A 25,912-nucleotide genomic window follows, 5' to 3' on the forward strand; every position below is an offset into this window, starting at 1 on the left:
TCTAGTCCAATTTACCTCTACTTTATTATAGTTTACACTTACAAAATACTTTTAACAGGACTTTGAAGTTCTTCTCTGGATATACAAAATTCTTTCCTAATTATTGGACCTGATTTCTTTATTAAGTACACACAATTTATTTATCTGTTAACAATTGACTACACAGAATCGTAACTACGTTCGTAAATAAACATATATTTCAGTAGGAAAAATCTATAAGTTACGGTCGTACACTAAGAGAAAAATACAATTTCGAGATTAACGTAATAGAAAATATTATAAGAAACGTAAGTTATATAAAGACAATCACCAATATTGTCACGATACGTGGTTACAGTATTGTATAAACCCGTTAATTTGGATAAAGATATTGAGCGTATGTTTGTATAATAAATTGTGAGTGATAATCACTTACAACTTATTCTTTTCATTCTGTAAGGAATACGGAACAAAATACGGGTGATTAGAAGTAGGAACAGTCATATTGTTGGAATTTATAAGTTTACGAGCGTTTTTATCGTCTTCGCCTACGAAGCTGTGATTAACATTACCGTTTTTCCGCATTTCTTCGCTAATTTCCAATTTCACGGTTTTACCTTTGAACTTCTTGAGTAGGGAATCGAATAAGGATAATAATATGGGTAGGAAAAATAAACTGTGTATTGTAGAAAATAAAATGACTAAAAATATAATTTTAAATCCCGAAACATAAATGTAAGCTATGGGTATAGATAATGGCAATATACAGATGATGGTGCTGATGCTTCCTTGGAAGATAGCCATTCCTATAGCCGAAATTGCTGTTACCATACGCTCGTTTGGGTTATCGTTTTCGGTTAATTGATAAGTGTAGGACATGTGGGCCGAATAATCCACCGAAAATCCAGCACACATGGTTAAAATCATGATAGAAACGGGCCCCACTTCTATGTCCCACAGAGCCATGTAACCCAAAACGCTCGCTTCTATAGATATAACAGTGCAAGTTACTACTAACGTCGTTATTATGTTCGGAATAAATAAAAAGCACACCACTGTTATAACAATAGCCACGGAGCATAAAATTTGGATTGTAAGTTCGGTTTTGACTTCGATCTCGTCCGAGTAGAAATTTAGAAAGTGGTAAGCGAAAACAGAAAAGGGTGCCCGATTGGTTATTTCGCGTAATTCTTTTATTCCGTAATAGCTGTCACCTAACGAATTCGTGTAATTAGTTTGGCACAGAAATCTGCTGGCTACGATGGCTGTATTATTACTATTAAAGGCAATGTCGCGTGTGAATCTCCTCGCAACGGGATGCTTCAAGAAGAAATTTCTCAGAACGTAAATGAAATCTTGGCTGCTGCTCATGTTAAAATTGGAAATTAAAGGTGAAGTGACGTTGCTCTTGACGAACTTCATGAAATATCTCAACCACGATTCCGTTAGAGTCGAGTCTGCTATGAAATCTGTGTTTTCTATTTCTGTTAAAAGGTTTTCGATTTGTTTCTGTACTTTTTCGTCGGAGTAATCCATCTCTTGATGAACCACAATTTGTATCCTATCACGGTATTGGTTGAAATATTTGTAAATGTTGTCGTAGTACGAAATGTAATAAGAATCGTAAGCGGTCACGGTCTTCAAGCTGGTTACAAATCCTAATTTGGTTATACCCCAAAATCCAATTGGCAAATACGTAAATAGTATAACCAGCGACAATACTTTAATGGGCCAAAGGGTTAAAATTTTAGCATATTTTTCCCAGAAATTTAATTTTGAAATCGATCTGGATGAGTCGTGCCACGTCGAACTCGTAGCGAAGAAGCGGACACAGCATCCCATTTCATCTGTAAATATACATTTATTAAAGTTTAAACCAGTTAAAACTTTAAGAATATTTAATAAATTTCCTCACCGTTGGCTTTTTTAAGGGGGACACCAAATACAGCGTGCCTTTGCTTTTTCTCTAGGTGTCCGCAAATAGCCATACAACCCCCTACAAAAGTTATCTGGTAAATGTAAGAAAATAAAACTGCAGTAGAGGCGTAAATGCAAAATATTCTGATGAGTCTAAAGGGTGTAGCTACACCAGAAATGAAGGCAACGAAGTTAGTCAGTGACGTAATAGTTATAGACACTGCCGATTCGGAGTACGCTTCCGATAATCTTTCTTTAACACTCTTTGTAGAATCGGTCCTCCTCCATGCTGCCAGCAGGACAAAAGTGTCATCCATTCCTATACCTGCAATGATAAAATCAAATAAACACGCAAACAAATAACAACATTGACCCATTTTCACCCATTGACAACGACAGTTGAAACTAAAAAAAGAATTGATTTAATGGTAAAGTTGTATGGACTGTTTCTTTTCCTATTGATTTCTTTATGCAGGAATGCAATCGTTATCATTTCATAAACACGCAATGACTAGACCTGTTATATCAATTTATTTACATAAATTTGAATTTTCCAACATCCCATTTACATCGCAGATGTATCCTAGGTTACAAAATCGTAATAAAACCAGTCATGATTAATTATTTATATTACAGGTAGTATACGCGGCCCAAAAGTCAGTTGGCCGGGAGTTGTTGCTTCGCAAACTCTCGGTTAACCGAAAGGTATGTAAATTGCAATTAAAAGTTCCTTAATATATACAATTCCTTCGCTTCGATTGCAGAAAACCAGCTTCATTTTCGGTTTCATATGTTTAGTTTATTTACACGAGTAATTATAGATATGAATTACTGAATAAATAAGTCTGGCTCTTATCCAGTGGTTTATCTCAAAATGATACGCGTGCTTAGAATACATTAATAGTTACTGTAAGAAAGGCATAAAGCAATCACCTTTCTACTTAATGCGAATTCAGTGTTTACCTTGAAACAATTGGCACGCTCTTTTAATTATTGCGCATGCATATATATATTTACCTTGATATGCTACGTGTTACACGTGTTCTAATAGTAGGTAGGTATTTATCATATACTCATTGTAAATATATGGAGACGAGGCCCGGAAATAGCACCGGAAGTAGGTGAAAAAGTAAAAATTTCTTACCTAGTATAAGAAAAGGTGCAGATCCTACAGCAGCGATAAGTGGCACTCCAAAATATATGACTAGACCGAAAGAAGATCCGAGAGCCATACCTGCTGACGTTGCAGCAATTATCCCCGTCCAGGGTTTGCTTACGATCCAATTGTCCTTTAAACAAGTAATTATAGAAAATAGTAAACAGACGGATATAGAAAATGCCAACAACGGGAATAATCTTCTCAGCATTTTAACTAGTTCTTTCTCTTGAGATTCACTCGAGTATCTATCAACCACAATATGATGATAATCCCTATCCCGAAGAAGTTCGAGGAATTCGTCCAACCACATTTTACTCAGTTCGCTCTTAAGATCCGATGCATCATTCAAAAAATAGAGGAGTCGTAAGGATTTTGCATCCTTAACGCTTCCTTCTTCGTCCAAAGTGACCCCTCCCAATGACGAACCGTAAAAAGTATACGAAAATATCCCACTATCGGCGTGTAAAGGGTACTTAAACGAATAATCTCCGCTGATAATTTGGGGGATTTTGTCCCTTAGAAGAAGTACAGAATTCTTGTAACACTTGCCTCCATCTTTAACGCACAGATCCTTATATTTCCAATGCTCACCCTTATATTGTACTGTGACGTTTCTTATGATTCCATCGAGATTGACGACCTCTTCAAAGACGGACTGGCGAAAAATCGATCCTCCGTCTTTAGCAGTGATTACAATGGAACCCTCACTGGGCTCTCTGTTGAGTCTCCAAGGGCTCGAGTCGTTATTGTATTCCACATCAAAATACCTTCCTATTATGGCTTCCTCCCGAATGGTCCTACAGTTATCGGGTGCTATCAAATACTTTGTATTATTTTTCTCGTGTATGTTCTGCAACCCTGTACTAAGGATCAGTGTTACGGCTACGGGTATAATGACGTAATACGACGGATTATCAGCAATGGATCCTCCAAGCTGTTTAAATCTGGAGGAGAAAAATCTAGCCACACAGTCGAGTTTCATTTTTGAATTGTGCTGAAAGTAAACAAATGACATGAAAAAAAGATTTTTATTGTTTTCAGTACAGGAAATTGCAAGTAATTGAGAAATCATTAAGTAAATACAACTATTATTCAAGTAAGGTTAAAAAACTAATCGGTTATTTGATGTCACGATTCGTTAAAAATTCGACTGGTATAAAGGGTGGCCTGAAAGTCAGTTAATCGTTCATTTTTCGCGAATACCAGCCATCAGACGAGTTTATAATAATTCAATTTCTTTTTAAAACTAACACAAGATATCGTAAAAATAAAAATGAATTTTCTAACCGGTTGTATCAAAGTTTAGTTACAAAATAAACGTTTATACCGGTTAACCAAGTTTTGAACTAGTTTGAAAACGCTTTTCTTTCGTTATTTATCATTTCGAACGGTGTTATTTTCGTTCAGAAACGTATAACGTGACGACCTTAAGATCAAAAATTTCGAAAGTGGAACAAACTCCCTTCTGTTGGACCTCTTACTTTTTGTAAAGAAGGAAAATGCGCTCCATCAAGTATGCCTACGTCTATAATGAAGCAGAACTTAAATTAAAATCTTATATTACTTTAGATATTAAAATATTAGTAATATTAAAAAAATGTACTAGCACTTATTGCACCACGTCCGAAATGGCGCAATAAGCACCAACGAAAATATTTTACTTATTTTATTAAAAGAAAAAAATTCTTTTACGAAAGTAAAAATTAAGTACTAATTACCAAAGTTTGTCCACCCTTCTTTAAATGTTATAGTCGCATTTACAGGGGAAGTATAAAAATAAATAAAATAAATTTAATAACTAACCTTTGCCTGCCAGTAGTAACGTTTAAAATGAATTTAAAAGCTTTCAATTATGTTATTTTATTGTTTATTGCACTCTTATAGAAGTATTATACTCGGAAAGTGATTCGACTGAAAGTGCCCTTGACTCTTTGCTAACTCGTTTCCTATTGGTCGAATTTGAAACGAAATCTAACCTTTAAACAACTCTTCCCCAACTGCAATTAAATACACAAAGTATACAAATAATTAATTCTTATGCAAGGAGGAAAGTTTCCTTAAAGGGAAATACTACATCTCGTAGTTTATATATTGTAATATTATATCTACTTTTACTTAATTAAATCCTGTATCTTTTTAGTTTCATTTAGGAATAACACGGCGAAGTTAACTGAGTTTGGTCCACCCTGTAAGTTTCTATTTCATGGAAAAGTTATTTGTAAATTCTGAAATTGCTACTTTTTATGAGGAACAGAGGAGAGGGGAATACGCTTGTTCTAAATTATCGAATTTTATTAGAGAAGGGAGGATCTTTTCCTGTTCTACAGAAGCCGAATTGGATCATTGTGATATCATTTTGATGCTTCCTCGATCTACAAATTTCAACTTTTCAATGAAGGATATGGAAGATAAGATATAGATACGATTGCATAAAATTTTTCTTCCATATCTTATGGAACTATATCTATATCTATACTTTATCTTTCGCTAAAAAAGAGCTGGCGTTGTTTGTTGATTCATCCCAACATTACTTTTATAAGTGTTCAGATTGGTTTGGGAAATATTAAGGGATTGGGGGGTCATATCTCTCGAACCAATGGTCCGATTTTCTTTAAAATTTTCAGAATAATTTTCCTCTAATAGCTATATTTCTCTGCAAAAATTTCAGAAATTTTTGACAAAAGGCACAGAATTTATTAAGCTTGAAATTGGGCGAACAAAATTGTGGCCTCCACACACTAAGATTGAAAAAAATCCCAACTTTTTTGCATTTCTCGACGTTTCAAGGTCTCCGAATCCAAAAATCTTGAAAAGCGTAGAAAGGAAAGGGAGGAAGAGGTGAGTGCAGGAACGAAGTGGTAGGAGAGTTAAGCGCAGAAAGGGGAGAAAGAAAAACAAGTCTATATGGAAAAGCACAAGATAAGGCGTTGAGATACACGTATTCCTAGTAATCATGCACGTTTTATTAAATATATTAAGTATACTTGTAAAATTAATTCATTTAAAAAGAATAGAAAAAAAATATATCGGGGAAGTAAAAATCAAAATAACTATATAATATTAAGGTAAATAAATTAACAAAATTTAAAAACGTACTGTATATAAAATTTTCCATGTTTGGTTATTACAAAATGGTTTCATAAGAAAAGTACTGACTGACTGTAACAGAAAAAATACTGTTTTGATATTTATTTTTCGTTGTGTATTTAAAACGTTAACCTTAAACTTTTTTTTGTATTAAAATTAATGCTGATTATTATTTCTTTTGCGTACAATTTATTCAAATATTTGGCTAAGGAGGAAGTTACGAGCATTCTATCGACACGTGATTTCCATTAACAACATTGAAACGCATTTAAAATAATAATGTTTAATAAAATATCAAAGCGTTGACAATAACATTACTCGTATAATAGAAACAAATTGATGAAACAGGCGTGACAATGAGCTAACACACTTTGTGAAGTGTGAATGTGGCTGCCGAGGGGGGATGCCTTCCGGGTGGACTTTCTACGGGAAACTGCCATATTTAGGTGTTACATAACCTAAATATGGACAGTTTAGCCCATATTTAACGCGAAGAAAACCCGGGAAACTCCAAATGGCGGGCCCCCAAACACGGCCATTTTAATGCGACACGTTGTACTTACAATTTATTTCCAGATGTTCATTACAACTAATTTTGAATAAAATTTTAAAATTTCAATATACTGTATTTTCTAAAACTCTAAATAATTGAGTTGACATCGGTTTCTGCCACATCTGTATCGATCAGTTCCTGTTCGTATTCGTTCGTCGGTATGTCCGTACACCGAGAATTATATTAATAGCCTACGTTAATATATTGCCACCTAGTTTAAAAATTATGAATAAAGAACACGCGAACGGCCGTGTTTCCTTATTTTTATTGTTTGTAAGTGTCGACTCACACGCACTTTAACATTTAAAATAGATATAATCCTCGTATTTATGTGTTTTGAGCATATACAAAATACAGGTATACCTCGAGTTAAGTCGTTCTCGATTATACATCGCTTGTCAATAAATATATATAATATATATAATATAAGCAAATATATATAATATTTGCTTAATATTTGCTTATACATATATAATATTAATAATAAATAAATATATATAATATATATATAAGCATTATATATATATATATATATATATATATATATTGACATACGAGGTATATCTGTATTTTGTATATGCCAAAAAACACATAAATACGAGGATTATATCTATTTAAATGTTAAGGTGCGTGTGATCGACACTTACAGACAGTAAAAATAAAGAAGCACGGCCGTTCGCGTGTTCTTTATATACATATATATTATATATATAAAAAATAAAAATCAAGTTTAAATCATTTTATTCGACTTTACGTCTGTCCACCACAAACATTGAAGTCGTAATATCACTAGAAAAGCGTTAGAAGCACATAATGTTACTATACAATAAACAAGTAAAACGGCAAAGCCATATTTGGGACAAGACTATGTCTCGGAGACTCACTACAAAGCGGGATCGCTTTGACGCTTAAGGCAGATCTCGTTCTCATTCTCCAATCTTCTTTGGTATCGCTGGTTTTGAGCGCGATCGTTCAAACTTCGCCGGCCACGATGCATTTTCGGTGAAAGTAACCTATCTAATGTCGAAATTTCTTTCCGTTGCGTGTCTTCCCGGGTTGAATTTTTGTTGATGCCTAACGAAAATTTCCCGTTTTTGAAAAAAATAATTGTGGCTATTGTATCGTCCGAGATTATTTTTTATTTTGCACAAACAATACTGGGTTGCGTCCTACCTTGTCCGTTGACCTCGACCACGTGTTCTGCGTATTTTGTTCTGCCGGTAAAAATTAACTGAGAAACTGATAATTTACTTAATTTGGATCGGCTACGCGATATTTACAATACTGTCGAGATATAATACAAATCCAAGATCGGCACGGCTGTCGACTCGAAAGGTTAACTAATATGAAGTAAAAAGATGTTCCCGAACTCCAACGAGGAGAGACAAAGTGAGGTCAGAGGGCGAAGGTCACGCGGCGGCGCCCTCTGCCCTACACTTCAAACTTTTATGGGTTCCACGATTTTACTACACTAGATAATGTTAAAAAAAACCCACTTGTAACGACATAAAACCGTTTTAACGTCATATTTGAAGCACTCCCAAAATTAGGTTACAAATCTTACTTAACAAAGAAAATACTACGTGTTTAGTCCTAAGGTCAGAGTTCATTTCTTAGAATGACTGTGAGTGGTACTCTCCCCACATGACTTCGGTGGGGTGAGGTGTCTGTTTTGCCTGTTTGTAGAAGAGGTCGCCATTTTGTATTTTATTTTGACTCGGTTTTCGGTCCCCTGACTACCTACGAGTCTGGATTTTTTTATGCGCAAATGATTTGGGCACCTAATACTCTATGCCAAATTGCAACTCCTGACATGTACTCCTTCATATCTTTAAGCTGGTAACACAAGCCGGCAGTACGATTTTATAAACAAGATATTGTCTTGTCAATAAGAATAAAAGTATATAAAATTATATTAATGTAGGCAAATTTACAGTAAATGTTAATACTGTACATCATAAATCCTAGCGAACGAAATATGAAAACATCTGTGACTCTGTGTTGTCGTCTTATTTAGCGGTCTTTATTGGTGAATTTAACGTAAATTAGTTTATTTTCTACTATCGCAAAATAATTTTAATAACTGTATTTGTTATTTAACCTTACAAAATCATTTTATTTTATAATGTCTTAGAGCAAACCACATAAACAAACAAAGAGTCCGCGATGTACTGTAAATATCGCCAAATTGTAAACATGTACATTTACAAGTATGTACGTACTGTACATGTATTCGTAAATTTAGATAAATTTTAGTTTTTAATATAGTACAGAAAAAAATTAATTTGTTTGTAAGCGTAAAATACATTCTTATTAACCATATATTATTAAAAATGCATTAATAAATAAAATACAGACCTGGGAATTGTTATTTGTGGTTTAGCCTAGTGACAAGTAAATTCGACTTAAATCGTTTTTCGACTTAAGTCGCCTCTCTTGGAACCAATTACCGACGTAAGGTGAGGTACGTACTCTTACCTGTAGATATAATCCCCGTATTTATGTGTTTTGGACATATACTAATTTAGCCAGACAATTCTCATTGCGACATATCGAAATCTTGACGTCACGAAACAAGATATTGGCTTCCACCACAACTAAAAGTTCTCACTTTGTGACCCGTTGTAAATGCCCCTTTTAGACATTTCTGCTCGATTTTCACTAGTTTTCCGGATAATATTAAAATAGGCTATATGAAAGATAAAACATACAGAAATAGGTAGAAAAGAATAGGTAGCGACATCTGTTTACGAACGTAAATACTAATTAAGGAAAAGATAAATCCAAATTTTAATTAATCTGGGCCCATTTTAATTTATCAGACAGAGACGAGCAATAAGTTCAAAGTACAGTGGGTGATCGGTTAACGAACAAAGTCTTGGAACGGATTATGTTCGTTAACCGATTACCCACTGTATTCATCAATGACCTACAAATTTTTCTTGTGAACGAAGTTGTTACTTTCGAAAATTTATGCCACAAACTTTTTAACATTGCATGTACGGAATCCCCTTAAGGGATAACAAACCCTAAAATATTTTTAAAATTTAATTATAATTTATGTAATATTTTAATTTTATACAAGTTACATATTAAGAAAACACGAATAACTCCCGTTTCCGGTATAACCAGAAAACTAGAAAATCGCTTAGTAATTAATAAGTTTATTAAACGATCAGAAAAACGGACGTACTAGAATATATAACACTTCAAAACTACTCTATGTTCAGAACATCTCGAATCTCGTACACCAGTCATAATTTGGGGGATCCGGAATCGAATCCGGACGGTGGAAAATCCCCTAGAATTTCAGGGGTAGTCCATCCCCACCACCGCCCCATTGTGCGCCCGGCCGAACCCATAATGGGATGGCTAAAAAAAGCCTTCTTAGTGCCACAGGGTAGAAAGAGTTAAAAAACCCAGTCAGAATTTTTCAAGATATTTCACAAGTATAATGACTTTCTCATAGCATTGTGTTTTATAAAAAAAAGTAAAAAAAAAAAAACGAACTGTTTACCTTCAAGGAAATGAAACAAACTAAATCAATTGCAGACCTGTCAACTTCAAAACGTTGAGAAGGTTGACGTCTGGCATTGCTTCCGAAAAAAATGACATTGGAAAAAATTGCATATATGTCAATTAAACGCAATTTAGTCGTTTGAGTCACCCTTTTAAAATTAATCGCCTAATCTGGCAACTCGACCCCCGAAGATGTGATTGACACTTCTACCCACGTACTCGAGAAGGTGATGACGTATAATCTTAAAATTTAGCTGACTTAAAAAGTGGACGTTACTTAAAGGTTCCAGAATAAACGACAATGAGAGCCGTACAAAATGGGAAAAAAGCTGAAATGTTTTAACAGCTTTAAGTCAGCTAAATTTTAGGATTCGGCTGGCAGCATTGCAATCGTTTCATTTCCTTGAAAGTAATCGATTATGACTAACCTAAATCAATGATATAAACACGAGATTTATAATTAGTATTTTAATTGTATCATTAGCGAAACGATTTTATTAAACAATATCGAATTTATTGTTATTATTTTGTGCTTTAATCTCGACCTTTTTGTAGAAATGAAGTTTTGAAATAAGGAAAGTAACGGCTATTAGCGGAGATGTGAGAACGACCCATTAACCTATTAACCTTTAACGGTTGTTGCACTCACCACGCTTTCAATTTTCAACTTTTCTTAATGTTTAGTGTTAAAATGACAAAAGAAAGTGTTAAATAATGTTACATCAAAATATAAATATAGACTAAAATTAAACCTTCGATAGTTTTCGGGCTAGAACTAATTTGACTTAAAAGAAGAATGTTAGGCTGCCATCTTGCATTAATATTAATAATTAGCAATTAATTAAACAATTTTAGAAGAATATAATCGACTTTAAATTTAAAATTATAATATCTTACTATTCTTAATTAATGCAGGATCTTCGCTTCCATGTATATATAAATTAATCTGGATCACAATCATACAGATTGATTGTTAATACCTGTTCGTTAGCGTGTCTAGTTTTTAATATACTGTTCCAGTTACAGTGTATTTATAAAACTTTCGTGCAATATACCATTAATCTTATTACCAATGGCTGTCGGTAGACCTAAATAAATTAGGATGAATAATATTTTAAAGATTTATTTAATCTGGCTTAGTTCTATTATCGAAAATAATATCATCAATGGAAATAATTTGTATGCAAGCACGTAAGTGTCCGAGTGGTAAAAACCTACCGATCACTAATGATAGTGGGTTTGCGACTGACCAACGGGCCGGACTTTTCTAGGTTTTATTTCATTATTATGTCTTTGTGTCCTTTTTAACTCTATTTAAAATTTATTTTGTATACTAGTATATAAAATAAATTTTAAATTTTCTAGGTTTTCTTCACCTAAATAGAGACCAGTTTCTCATAGAAAGTCCTCCCGAAAGACACCTTCTTGGCAGATTGATCAAGTGTTGCGTTGCTATACTGTATTCCATCAAACCAAACCAATTTAGCATCGGCAGGACATCTGTAACCATTCTTTGAATAGGTATTTGTTTACTCTCCGATGAGCCCGAAAAAAGGTCCTTTCAGTGCCTTCTTTTCGAGCCCATCGTGGTACGACCAGTCTATAATAGGGCAGCTGGGTGTTTACGCTGGCTTTCCCACCCCCGAAAAATTCCTGGAGTTTTTCGACCGCCTGGATCATCCGGCCAACATCCTTCGAGTAGTAATGGTTACAACATTTTTCTGTTCACTCAAAGAAAATTAAGGAAGTATTTATTTTTTAGATTTTGCAATCAATAATAGAAAAAAATTGAAACTGGAAGGCCTATATTATGCTTCATTGAATTTAAAGAAATGATATGAGCTACATTATTATTATAAACATTGATAGATTTTAATGAGTATTCTATATGCTCTGAATAATATCTATTCTTGGTTCACTTCATTAGGTTTAATCTTACTAGTTTCACGTAAAACTGATACATTTTTGTAAAATTTAAAGTAAAAAATTGGCTGTTAATGATATATAAACGCTGAAAATTTCCTATATTTACAATGCCAGGAATCATTTTCTATTACTTAAATTAATCAAACATGGGAGCAAAACACTAAAAACACTATATTACACACTATACACAATATTAAACACTAAAAATAAACGAACGTCTTGAAAATTAATAATTTTTTAAAAAAATCTACTCGAACAAAATTAAGCTGTTAACTCACCTGATATAATACTAAATAAATGTGTAGTGAACACCTCGAGAAGAGATTTAACTATGAAGTATCGTTCAATCTTTTCTACACAAACCCTACTTAACATTGGATTCAATACCTAACAATGCGTATAATTATAGATCTAATCAGAATTTAATAAGAATATCATTTCTGTATAAATAAAGTAGGAAGAAGAAATTTTCACCGGACTAATCATTATTCATCCAAGTGTGATACCAAGTGTAGATATTGAGGATATATTTTCATACCTAGGGTATATTTTAGAATAGAACAATACAAAAAGTACGGCAGGAGTTTCATTTAATCCGACTGCTAGTAAAACTACTGTTCATTAGTTAATAATATAAATATTATTTAATTAACAAAGGGTTTTGCTACTTGCTAATGGACATTGAGGGGAAAAGTACAGGCCTTTAAATTGTTGCGCTGGAGGAGAATGTAGAAAGTAGCTTAGACTGAAAAATCCTGGAGTTTTTCGACCAATGAGCAGGTTTAGAAGGAGCAGAAAAATCAGAAGCATTCTTGTCACTATAAATGAAGAAACAACACGATAGAGCATCCATTAAGGGAAAAGAATGGATGAAAATACTATCGAAGGGAATGGTAAAGAGAAAAGCGATAAGAAGAAAACTTATTGTAGAATGGAGTACTGGAATATAGTAAAAGGCAGAATACATTACTGAAAAATGGAGCAACTGGCACTAAATGGTGGACTTGAGGCTGTCTACATTTACTCCCCTTTCTTACATTGTCAATAGTTTTTGGGTTGATTACATTTACTCTAATTATTCAATACTTAATTAATACTTAGTAATCATATTCTAAATGATTAATTATTTGAAATTTCGAACGTGTTAATGTAATTCCACTTATCAAAATTTTCGAATTTTAACCGAACCGAAAACTATTTTTTAAATATAATTCGTTTCTGAGTAAGAACTGGAGTAATGCTATTATGCTTTACGTTCGGTTTACTGGTATTTTCTGTAATTTACGGAGAAGACATTGAAACATTTAGAAAATATCCAATTCCAATTTTCAGAAGATACGAACCTTTTCGACTAATTAATTCGAAGTCGATTTCTAGAAATGATATACAATATTCCAGATTGACATGGAAGAAGAAGATAACTTTCCAATTTATGGCTTTCAATAGATTCTTTCATGTTGTCACTCACCGTTCGACTTCGTCTGCGGATGCCACTGTTTATATCCACAATAGAAACAACGTTACAATGAAAAATCTGATTAATTTAGGAATCGAAGTCTACACTGGATGGCTGGTAGGCCATCGCGATTCTTTTGTTGTGGGTTTCTTTAATAAGAATGTATTTCAGAGCATCATCGTCGCTGAAGAGGAGACGTTTAATGTGGAACGTACCAGTAAATACTTAAAAAATAAAACAAATTTTGATGCAATTGTCTATAGAAGTTCAGATATTATAATTTTACCTGAAAATAATGGTTCAAAATGTGGAAATATAGCAAACTGGAAGATTAAATCTTTAAAGACCGCACACGATTCGGGAAGAACGTTCGACACTTCGAATCAGAGAACGGTATGCAATGTAGATATGGTTAGTGATATATCTTTATACGATAAGGATAACTCTAACGAAGCAGACATTATTCAACAAATGCTCTTTTTAGTTACCGCTGCGGATAGGTTCTTCTCTAAATTCGATTTTAATAGAGATGGACAACGAGATAATATAGGTCTTACAGCGAGTAGATTTACAATATTTAAAGATTTTCAATCCACTTTCTATCCATTTAGAAATATAAATAATAGTATAGATATAGAGAAATATCTGAAAAGTGCAGAAAATTACAAAAACTATTGCTGTTTAGTCCATTTTCTGTTCTTCAAAAAGTTTGAAAACGATAAGAGTGTTGTAGCATCTTATGGTGGTTCCAAGAATAATGGAATTTGTATGAACTCAGGAAGAGCATTTCGTTCGAGAAATGTCGTTATTACCACAAGAAAATACGGTCCATTTGCAAGACCATTAATTGAAGCATCTTACTTATTTGCTCACGGCGTGGCTCATGCTTTCGGCGCACCTCACGTGAATGCCAATAGAAAAGATCAGAATTTTTTGATGGATCCACATTTTGGCATGTTAGATTTGACAAAAACGACTCTTTCAAATTATAGCATCGATTCTATATCTGGAATTATTCACGAAAGAGGTGAGTCATATTGTAATTTTAATTAAAGTGAAATTTTATTAACAATTACAGTACATTTTTAGGAAGTTGGTGCTTGAGGAAGGAGGATGGTGCCGTTTGTGGTAATAGGATTACAGAAGAAGGCGAAGAATGTGATTGTGGGGATAGGAGTATTTGCGATAGTATCGATCCTAGCTGTACCCCTTCAGACGGAAACGGCACAGATAAACCATGCACTCTACGACGTAGCGAAAATAAGATTTGTAGTTCTAGAGAATCAGTATGCTGCACCAAAGATGGAAAATATGTTAGGAGAGAAGACAAAAAAATTTGCACGAGTAACCTTAATGAATGCGTGAAACCACAGATATGTAATGGTAAATCTTCAGATTGCAAACAATCCAGTATTTCGTATCACAGAAAACTGTGTGCAGGAAATTCACGTTTTTGTTACCACGGTTTCTGCAACGGAAGCATCTGCTTCAAACATGAATTATCGGTAAGTAGAGAATAAGTAATTTATTCAGGGGGAGAAACTTAAAATTTGACGTTTTTAGGATTGCGAATGTGCCGATGATTTTTATGCGTGCCACGTTTGTTGCGTGTATAAAAACATATGCAATTCCTTTTATTTGTTGGCTAAACCATTGTACAAAGAAGTTCCGATAAAGCGATTAGGAGAATATTGCATGAATAAAATGGGTTACTGTAATGTGTGAGTATAATAAATTCTTTCTTGGTTATTACGTGATTGTTAATATATATTCCATTCTTGATTAGTATTAAGAGCACACTTATTCTTTTATGTAATTAAAAATTATTTCCTTTCCAGGGATGGAAAATGTATTAAATTTGAATTCAATCCTTATGAATCCTTGAAATATTCTTCTATTCACCATAATGATTCTAATTTAATGTTTCTGTTCTTTGCATTTTTAATATTAGCCATTATATTAAGTATAATTTACAGTTACAGAAAAAGAGGAAAGGAGAGAAGACTAGCAATATACTTTCAAAAATGTATCAATATAAAAAGAAAAGACCTTAGTCATGAAATTACACATATAAATATCTCACAGATAAATACTTTTATCCGTTTGTCAACTTTGTTTCCAACTGTTTCACTTAATATCATATTTATTTTGATGAAAATCTTGAATGAAGAGAGACTGGTAGTAGTGTCTATAGTGTCTAGTGGTATTCCTATGAGGATCGAGTTTGAAAAACCGATTTCCATTCCCAAAATAAAATATTACAAAATATTAGGACCTAAACGTAGACATTTTAGGAAGAAAATTTCCAAAATTAAAAGAGCACTTTCGTATAGATTAGAGGAAGAAGTGCTATAACGTAAACATTGAATTTATGACCGAAAAGTTTCGACATATTTCATGAGTAATAAAAAGTTATTTTTAATATAAAGTTGCTTTATTTTATAGAAGATTAATAAAAGTATAAAAGTAATAACCAAAAATCCAGTAACGAATTGCTAGAATGGGTTTTATAAAAAAAATTGTAAATGCTAATAACGAGTAAAATCACCATTATGTCCGACCCTAGTCAAGATATGACATATAATCCCCCCTCCATCTCCCCACTCCTTGACCTTTAATCACCAAAATTTAACAGCATCAATTCCCTAAGAAACAAATCTATCTGCAAAATTTCAAAAATTTTCGACAAAACTCCTGTGCAAATTTTTGCACAGGAGTTATTAAGCTTCAAACAGAGTGAACAATTTTTTTTTTGCGTTTCCCGCGTTTAAAGGTTCCTTGAGTTCAAAAATGAAAAAATTTGGGGAGAGCATTTTTTGACCGATCGCCACACTTTCTCTCTGTTATATATAACAGAAAAGTAAAAATGTTTCATGTTCAAATGATCGAGGCTGTAAAGGTGCTAGTCCACTTTCTGGTAGACTATTCTGTAGCTTTTACAATCCATCAGAAAATCAGGCAAAGACTCATTTGCCACTCTTCTTTATCACCCAGCCATTTCCGTTGATTGATGTTGAAACCTCTTCCATTTGCTATGGATTCTTAAAAATCTTTCAGTCTTGTAAGCACTAAGAACCATTTTACTATTCATGAGTTCGATCGAGTTCACAATAGAATGGTAGAGTTTTTAAACTCTTTCTTTTCTGTGGACACTAAGAGCGCCTCTTTTTGTAAGTCCATTATGGGTTCGGCCCGGACCATAATGAAGCGACCAGGTAGTGAGAGACGGCGATCAACATATCTAGACGGACTTCCCCGAAAAATTCCCGAGGCTTTTACGACCCATCCGGATTCGATCCCGGGTTTCCCAGAGTGGTAGTGTGCCACCTTGACCGCTCGGCCATCCAGTGAGGGATGGAATCTAACATATTTGAGTCGACCCCTCAGGAAAATTTCTGAATCGAGTTGGCCTCGAATTTGTGACATGAATCCACTAGGCTGGATTCATGCTAAGATCATTACGCCAATTTTTCCTGTTGACAATAGTCATTATTTTCCTTTTTGAGTATCGGAATAACCTCCATGCCCCGAGGACCACCATAGAAAATCTTTCGGATTTTATTTTAAAAAAAACATTAAAAATGAAAACAAATATAAATCAAACTAAAATCTGGTTTATGACGGTCGACCAGTTTTTCAAGAAGAGCCAGCTTTAATAGGAGTATCTCGTGTCTACTAAAATAACGTCACAGTAGTGAAAAAGGCTCGTTTACGATTTCTGTCGCCATTAAATAAAATTTTAAATCATATTTATGGTTTATTTAGACTTTATATATAATTATTGATAAAAGGATTTATTTCGATAATATAATTATAGAACGGAGTGAACATTGATAAACAAATGTAATGTATTGTTTTCAATTAATTTTATTATTGTCTTTGTCCATGTTTATATTTTTATGGGATAAGCAACGCGACAAAGGGGCAATTTGCCAAGAGGATGCTTACCAAAAGAACTTTCTACGGAGAAACTGACATATATTTAGATGTTGTGCACGTGAAGAAAAACCAGAATACTCCACGTGGCAAGTTCATGCCCCTCCACGTTAGAGGGGCGTGAACTCGCGACCAAGTTTATCATTGTTCGGTGGATTCTTATTCGATGTTCAATTCACGCCCATGTTCACGAGAGCACGTACATAATTTTTTGCGGTGTCATTTTTTATGAAATCACTCGAAATTTTTATAATATTCGAAATCTCTCTTTAGTGTTTGTTTCTTTTTTTAACAGCTCCAACGAGTTTCGAATAATGTTCTAGAAATACATTGTGATCCGCGATTATAAATTAAAGGGGGGGGCGAAAATATGAAATTTATACATATGAACAGCTTTTAATACGAACTTGACATTATTAAGAGTTTAAATAAAATTTTTCTTATATTTAAAATACATGATGAGTTAAAGGTTAAACCAAATATTAATATTCATAAAACGGGAAAAAACTTTCCTTGAAAAAAGTCGTTTAGAAAAATACTGGATGTACTATTTTTATCTTATTTGAATACATACGTTTAATTATTATATATGAGTTACCTTTAGAAAATAAACCTCGGTTTACTGGAAAATACAAAGTGTACTTAATACTTCGAAGTAGTGACGTGAAATGACGAGAATAAACTAAATATTTTTAATTTGCATATCATTAATATATATTATTTTAGTAGCTAGCGTAATGGCAACTGTGAAATATGTTATTATGCATCCTGAAGAGTTCAAAAATAACAATGAAAAACAGCACATGATCATTTAATATATAACAAATAGGATCATAAATAATCCAGCAACGAGTTGCGTAACTTTCCCGGCACCATTTGTTAAGATATTTTATTTTAAAAATTTTTAAATTTTTAATTATTATAAAATGGCAAAAAACTTAATTTTGAAAGTACGGATGGGTTTTATAAAAGATTGTAAATGCTAATAACGAGTAAAAACGGCATTAATTCAGATCCTACTGGAGATACGCACGACTCCCTTTATCTCTCTATCCCCTTCTCCTTTAATCATCAAAATTTAATAGCATCAATCCCCCTAGAACACAAACCTCCCTGCAAAATTTCAGAAATTTTCGACAAAAAGCACAATAGTTATTAAGCTTCAAACAGGGTGAACAAAATTGTGCCCCCCACACACACACTAACATTTTTTTTATTTATAACTCTTTCCGCCCAGAAAGAGGCACTAAGAGGGCCTCTTTCTGCAAGCCCATTATGGATTTGGCCAGGCACACAATGGGGCGGCCAGGTAGTGAGGGACGGGGCCCTGACATATCCGAGCGGACCCCCCGAAAAATTTCTGGGTATTATTTCACCCGCCCGGATTCGATCCCAGATCGCCCAAAGCGGTAGGCTGCCACCCTGACTACTCAGCCGTCCAGCCTTCAACACACTAACATCCTGTGTTTACTGGAAAATACAAATTATACGTAATACTTCGAAGTAGTGACGTGAAAAGACGAAAATAAATATACAGAAATTGCTTCCGAATTATTTTTTTGCATTTCTCGACGTTTCGAGGTCCCCTGAGTTCGAAGAAGTAAAAATGTTGGGTGAGGGGTCAGTTTTTGACCGATCGCCATACTTTCCCTCTGTAATGTATAACAGCCAGAAAAGTATAAAGTAATTATTTTATTATTTTTATAATAAATAAACCGCAAACAGTTTCGCTTCCCTATTGGAAGTTTCTGGTTGCGCCACTGAACCATTATATCTTAAGCCTGGACTCCACATTACCTGAAAACAGAAACTCAGAAACAGAATTCAAACACAGAGAGTTTTCGTTTCAGTTTTGTTTTCGTTTTAACTCGACTCCACTAGCACGTTACGTGGAACTGCGCCATCTGTTGATCAGTTTTGTAATTGTCGTAGAGTCAAACACGGACGACGCTACGGATTTTGCCTCGCTTTCTCTACATTTATTAACAATGAAATTGTTAATAATCTTTGAATTATTTACATTTTTTGTCGTATTTTCTAACTTCTTCAATGAATAATTCCAAATCTATTTGTTTCCTCGTCCTTTTCTGCCTTTACCACAATCAAACTACATGTGATGAATGCACGTCACAAATCCTCGCGTTTTTATTGGTTGCAGTAGGACAGAAGCGCGGAACGAAAACGGAAAAGTTAAATAATTTTTAACTTTGCTTTCAGTCTTGTTTCTGCCCAACTGAACCTTCCAAAACTGAAAGTTTCGTCAGTTTGGCTTTCAGTTTTACGATTACGTCGCGGATTCCGGTAATGTGGAGTCCAGGCTTTACACGAGTAACTGTCATTTATGACACACCAAGGCATCACATTATAAGTTAATTTACAGCTAAATTACAGTAATTATAAATACAAATGCATAAGTTGCGCTTAAATTTTAACATAAATATACTTACATTAACTATAAAAAAGTTTTTGTTTAAACAATAGACACTGCACGCGATCCCGTGTTTGCGTCATTCAAATCCACCCATCTCTTCTTATTCAATGAACTCTTCTCCACCAAGGCCACACACAAATAACAACTGCCTGACTGTTCTCCGAATCTTATAAATAATTGTCTACCGCTCTCCCCCGCGTGAGCCAACCTATCATCATACGAATTTTTTTTTTCAAACTGTAGGTGATGTACTTTAAGAAGTTTGTCTCCGACTGTCTGCATTATAGGCCTATAAACCACAAAAGATTTATATAATCCCTTTATAACTTTCAATTATTGATTACAAAAAATCAATAATTGAAAGTTCGCATTGCACTTTTAATATAAACTTCCATTACTTTCAAACTAGGACCAGTATTCAAAGTTTTCACTTTGTTGCTGAACTTTCCCGGAATTCTTTACTTGTTTTTCTCCGTAATAATTGCTAATACGAATGATCTCTTGTAAAGTGGTGGGATATTTAACTATTTTAAAAATATTTCTCTCCCCACTTCAACATATGAAGATCTTTCGATTTAATTTCGATAAAAATTATAATTAATAACATAATTAATTATATAAATATTGAAAAACTTAAAACTCAATTGGTTTATTCCGTCAAAAGTTATAAAAAACACCATTTTATGTGTTTAGAAAGCTAAAAATTAATACGAGTAAAAGAATTTCGTAACTCTGAAACTTTTTGGGATATGACTCCATTTCACTTAATATCTCTCGAACTTATGGCTCTATTTTTCTGAAAATTTCTAACAACATTTCTCTCTAATACACAAACCTCCCTGCAAAATTTAAGAAATACTGAACAAAAGGAAGAGGAGTTATTAAGCTTCAAATTTGCTAAACAAAATCGTGCCCCCCACACACTAACATCATACATACAGAAAAACAGTGGATAAAATCACTGGTACTTATTCGTAGGTTCGTACCTGACCAACGTGAATTTATAAATATGTCGTCCTCATACTTTCACAGAAACGGGATAGTGTCATTAATTATTAATGTATATTAGTCATAATGATATCCTGAAGTAGAGGCCGGATGGCCGAGCGGTCTAGGTGGCAGCCCACCGCTCTGGGGGACCCGGGATCGAATCCGAACGGGTCGAATAATCCCCAGGATTTTTTCGGGGGGTGGTCCGTTCGGATATGTCGGGCCCCGTCCCTCACCACCCGCTCGCCCCATTGTGGGCCTGGCCGAACCCATAATGGGCCTTCTAAATGAGGCCCTCTTAGTGCCCACAGGGCGGAATAAGTTAAAAAAAAAAAAAAATATCCTCAAGTTTGGAGGTATGACTGATCTACAGGGTGTATCTAAATTGGTGTCCATAAATGTAGGAATCTGTTACTGATATCAAAACATTACAAAAAGTTCATATGAACATGGGTCCGAAAATCCTTCGTTAGGGAGTTATAGGGTTTATTGCTAAGACTGAGGAGGAGGGGCTACCTGCTTTTGCAAACTTAGCCCACTAGGAAGAAAAAGTTGAAGGAAAGGTACTGAAGGGAGAAGTTTAAAGGTTCCTTTATACTTCTCCCTTCAGGGGGAAAAGTAAAGGTGAAAAAAGTTCTTAGAACCTCAGAGCGCTGTATCGGAAATTATTAATAACCAAAATTATAACAGTTGACAAAACCGTTATACAATATTATCAATTACAAGAAATGATCCAGTTACAGTAGTATGCAAAACTCATCACTTATGGGTAGGTAGATAATAACCCTGATCACTGCAAGGTTACAATAATATTAAAAATTGATTACGATTTTAATACGCAGAGAATGTAAATATTAGCTTACTATGATATAATAATTCTGATTACAATTTCTATTCGCAGAAAAGGTAATTTACGTTATTTACAAGTTCCCCTACAATTGATAAGTTAACATGCCGAACATATATAACTGAAATGAGACATATTAATGGAAATACTTTTTTTTTGTTTTTTAAATCTAGAATCTAAAACTAAATTAATACTTGACAACTAAACTATATACAGAAGAATTCTACACTGCAGATCAATCGCTGATAATGTCACTTTTCCGTTGTTTCACTGTCTTCCTGGTCATCTTGTCTGTTCTTGTTTTCATTCTCAAGAATTTTTTTCTTTCCTGTAGAAGTCTGGCAAAAGAGCGTGGTGCTTTCAATAAACCTTTTAAAACACTTCCAGAGGTTTTTCTCGTCAATAATGTTTTGTAGTGTCGGTGGCCAATTAAGTCCTTCTTGAATGCATTCCCTATAGAATAGAATGCGTTGATCTCCAAATCGTTCATAGTGAAATATAAAATGCATGGTATCTCCTACACTATTATTGTCGCACTGGCATTTATTAGTGTTTCTCTTCTTAAAGCGGTAGAGGTAGGCCATAAAATTGCCTTGCCCCGTTAAACATTGGGTGGTTTCGGATCTAGGTTCGTAATAATTAGGGCTACACATTTACGTTTTTAAATATATTTATTTAATATACTTAGGAAATACATTAATTTCCCGTTAAGCGCTAAACAGAGTTTACATAATGCCTTATTTAACAAATATGACAACGGTCTCTGAAGGCGCATCTGAATCTTGCGGTCCATCAATGAAGTGATTAGGAAGGTTGTATCCGGGCGTCGATCCTATTACGTGGCTGGAGGATGATGAATGGTCGACGATAAGTGGAAGTTTCCACATTTTGGGTAAATTCCGTTCTTGGTTCTGCTTGCATTAACGGCTGCAGTCACTCCTCTCTCTCCTCTTACGGTAAATATGGTCCAGTGGTCACATCATAGAATAACTCAAACTCGAAAACAGTTTTCATTCGCTTTCATTGACGATCCGATTCTTGATGCTTAGGTCTACCATTAATGTGTCGTCAAAATATCTTGGACGAAAGTACTGTTCCTTCTCGTACCGACGTTCCCGGTAGAGTTCCTTTCACATTTTTGGTAAAATTAATAAAATTTAGTTCAAATGAAACTACGTAATATATGGGCAAATATTTCGGACCCGCACAATTATAGGAACGCAAAAATACAAATAAAAACAATTACCATGTTTTCGGAACAAACGTGTTTATGGGTATGTTCCTATCGCACGACGGTAACTTTCATTTTTGAAAGAAATCAACTTAAAAGCCATACAAAATATTGCAGTTTCTGCAGAAAAGTTTGTTTTTGTTTTTGATTTTGTTAAAAACTGATTTATTTAATGAATTATTAACCACAAATATTAATTTTTTTCTGATTTGAATCCCGTTCTGGAGTAATTGATTCGTATCAATTACTTCAGAACGAACTTTCTATTAAATAATGCGAATTATTGAGTCAATAAACTCAATAGTTTCGTTTTCAATGAAATCAACATTCCGGTAGGATTTAATTTTTTTATAAATTATCATTCAAGGTGATCCCGTATTGCTTATCACTATTATTATTAAGACATTGGTTTCATTGTTTGAATTGGGACAGGAATAAGGAAAGCCTCGTGACACCTGTCCAGACTTCTCCATCCTAAGTTGATAATTAACATTAAATACTAGTAGAAGTGTCCGAAAATTTCCGGAAATTGGTATAAAAATTTTAAAAACGTTCTTATTTATAATAACTTTCTTTGAATTTTGTATGGAAGATAATTTATTTTTACTTTCCCTGGATCTGTTATATATAACAGAAAAAAAGTATGACCATCGGTCAAAAAATGATCCCCTCAGATTTTTACATTTTTTGGACTCGGGGACCTTAAATCGTCGAGAAATTTAAAACAATAAAAATATTCGGGTTTTTGTTTTTTTCTGTATGTATGGATGTTTGTGTGTGTGTACGATTTTGTACACTGTTTGAAGTTTTTTGTGCTTTTTGTTGAAAATTTCTGAAATTTTGCAGGGAAGTTTGTGTATCATATTAGGGAATTCATGCGTTTAAATTTTGGTGATTAAAGATCGAGGGAATAGAGAGATAAAGAAGATCGTGTGTATTTCCAGTAGAGCCGGAATTAATGAAGATTTTACTCATTATTAGCATTTACAATTTTTTTATAAAACCATCCCTACCATGAAAATTAAGCTTTTTGCCATTTTATAATAATTAAAAATATAAAAATTTTTAAATAAAATGTAACAGACGGCGCCATCAAAATTTTAAATGTTACCAAGAAAGTTAACTAACTGGTTGCTGGATTCTTTTCTATTTGAATCCCTTTCCGTTATTTAAATTTAGAAATGATTACACATAGGCCTATATACATACATATACATATTTATATGTATTTATACATAAGTGATTACACATATTATATATATACACATATAAGGATACATAATTTATGCAAATGTCACGAATGACGTAGTGATAAAAAATCTTTAAAAGAAATATTAAGATATTAAAAGTCCAGGGTCAAGCTTGGCAAAGAATTGAAGAAAAATTTGGCTCGTGATCAATAACTACTAAATTATATGGCGATTCAAGGTAAAATAACAATAAACATCGATATATTTATTGTTAATATTATCTATGTAAATTAATTACAGAAGCGAAGGACTTTGATAACGTTCTATAATTATCAATGGCAATAAAACATGCTTGCCTCCGTAAGATAACCTTTGTAATAATTATAAATCAAATACTATAATATAATATAGTAGAAGGGTTAGAAGTAAGAAATAATGTAATAATTCTAATCTTTTCTGTTGTTATTTTTGCCTGAGCAATGCCAGTCTCATCTGCTAGTATAATATAATATACAGTAATTACAGAAATTTCTTTATATACATAAATTAAAAAAGGTATAAAAATATTATATTAATTTTGGAAAGAAAAGAAGCTTTTGGGTCAATTGATATGACGAATTTATTAATTTTAATTAATTTACTAATCTACATTTCCATGGAAAATACTAATGCATCAATGGCTACGATATCAAATGTTTAAAATTACCCACGAAATATTGACTAAAAACTAATGAAATGTAATGAATTTATTAATTTTCTAAATTTAAATATTATATTAAATAAGTTATTAAATGTATGTACAATAATTAAAATTTATTACAGCTGATAAAAAATGTGTAATTCATTTGATTACTGTGAAATTATTAAAGCACAAGAGCTTTGTATAAATTATTTATAATGTTTATTAATGAGAAGGTAATGAAAATCACCTCATTTTCACTTTTGTCTTTATCCCTTTTCATTTATTTTTCTTTAGGGGAATTTCCATTCTCTTGTTAAGAGATTTTCCCTCTTGCGAAACAAAGAATAAATGAGGAACGATTTCATTTAAACAACGCAAATCATAGCCAAACGATCCTATTTTTGGATTTCATTCGTAATTTAAAAAAGCAGCAACGAGTTGCTTAACTTTCCCGGCGACATTCGGTGGCACCATCTGTTATGATATTTTATTTAAAAATTTTTTGTATTTTTAACTACTATAAAATGGCAAAAAGCTTAACTTTGAGGGTAGGGATGGATTTTATAAAAAATTGTAAAGTCGTCATGAAGTCCGACCTTACTGGAGATATACACGATCCCCTTATCTCTCCACCTCCTCGACCTTTAATCACCAAAATTTAAAAGTATCAATCTCTCTAATACACAAACTTCCCTGCAACATTTCATAAATTGTCGACAAAAAGCACGGGAGTTATTAAGCTTCCGATAGCGTAAACAAAATCGTGCCCCACCACACACACTAACATCCATACATATTGAAATTATCCCTGAACTTTTTGCATTTCTAGACGATTCAAGGTGTCCTGAGTCCAAAAATGTAAACATCTTGGGGTCATTTTTTACGGATCACTATTCCTTTTTTTTGTTACATATAACAGCTGGAAAAGTAAAAATAAAATAAAATAACAGAGTCTCTAGCTATAAACAGCTGCGTTCGTAGCAAAAGTCTTATTCATTGAGCTGTATTT

At 33.5% G+C, this 25,912-nt stretch overlaps 2 protein-coding genes across 4 annotated transcripts in view; one reads left to right on the forward strand and one right to left on the reverse strand.

Moving 5' to 3' along the window:
- LOC136971869 (patched domain-containing protein 3-like) overlaps positions 1-25,912 on the reverse strand; it is a 26,679-nt gene continuing 767 nt past the window's right edge. Inside the window, exons 2-4 of the mRNA XM_067266383.1 lie at positions 3,041-4,049; positions 1,895-2,221; positions 1-1,826 (exon numbers count right to left, since the gene is read on the reverse strand). Of these exons, the coding sequence (XP_067122484.1) occupies positions 412-1,826; positions 1,895-2,221; positions 3,041-4,049 (2,751 nt within the window). The 3' untranslated portion in view covers positions 1-411. The remainder of the gene's footprint in view (positions 1,827-1,894; positions 2,222-3,040; positions 4,050-25,912) is intronic.
- On the forward strand, positions 13,323-15,974 carry LOC136971937 (disintegrin and metalloproteinase domain-containing protein 10-like). 3 transcript variants are annotated; one of them, XM_067266456.1, is made up of 5 exons: positions 13,858-14,007; positions 14,081-14,623; positions 14,686-15,101; positions 15,160-15,317; positions 15,435-15,974. In XM_067266456.1, the coding sequence occupies exons 1-5, from the start codon at positions 13,992-13,994 to the stop codon at positions 15,949-15,951; spliced, it is 1,650 nt and encodes a 549-aa protein (XP_067122557.1). In that variant the 5' UTR covers positions 13,858-13,991; the 3' UTR covers positions 15,952-15,974. The 3 variants fall into 3 exon arrangements, with proteins under 3 accessions (XP_067122555.1, XP_067122556.1, XP_067122557.1); XM_067266454.1 differs by having other exon boundaries at positions 13,323-14,623; XM_067266455.1 differs by having other exon boundaries at positions 13,323-14,623; positions 15,579-15,974.

This window comes from Centruroides vittatus, unplaced genomic scaffold (assembly GCF_030686945.1).
Source record: "Centruroides vittatus isolate TY-2023 unplaced genomic scaffold, ASM3068694v2 contig_273, whole genome shotgun sequence".
In the NCBI taxonomy this organism is placed as follows: domain Eukaryota; kingdom Metazoa; phylum Arthropoda; class Arachnida; order Scorpiones; family Buthidae; genus Centruroides; species Centruroides vittatus.

Coding starts and splice junctions, on each gene's coding strand:
- LOC136971937 (XM_067266454.1), top strand. CDS start 13,378: ATGCTATTATGCTTTACGTTCGGTTTACTGGTATTTTCTGTAATTTAC. Junction 14,624..14,685: donor TGGAATTATTCACGAAAGAG/GTGAGTCATATT, acceptor GTACATTTTTAG/GAAGTTGGTGCTTGAGGAAG. Junction 15,318..15,434: donor AAAATGGGTTACTGTAATGT/GTGAGTATAATA, acceptor TTTCCTTTCCAG/GGATGGAAAATGTATTAAAT.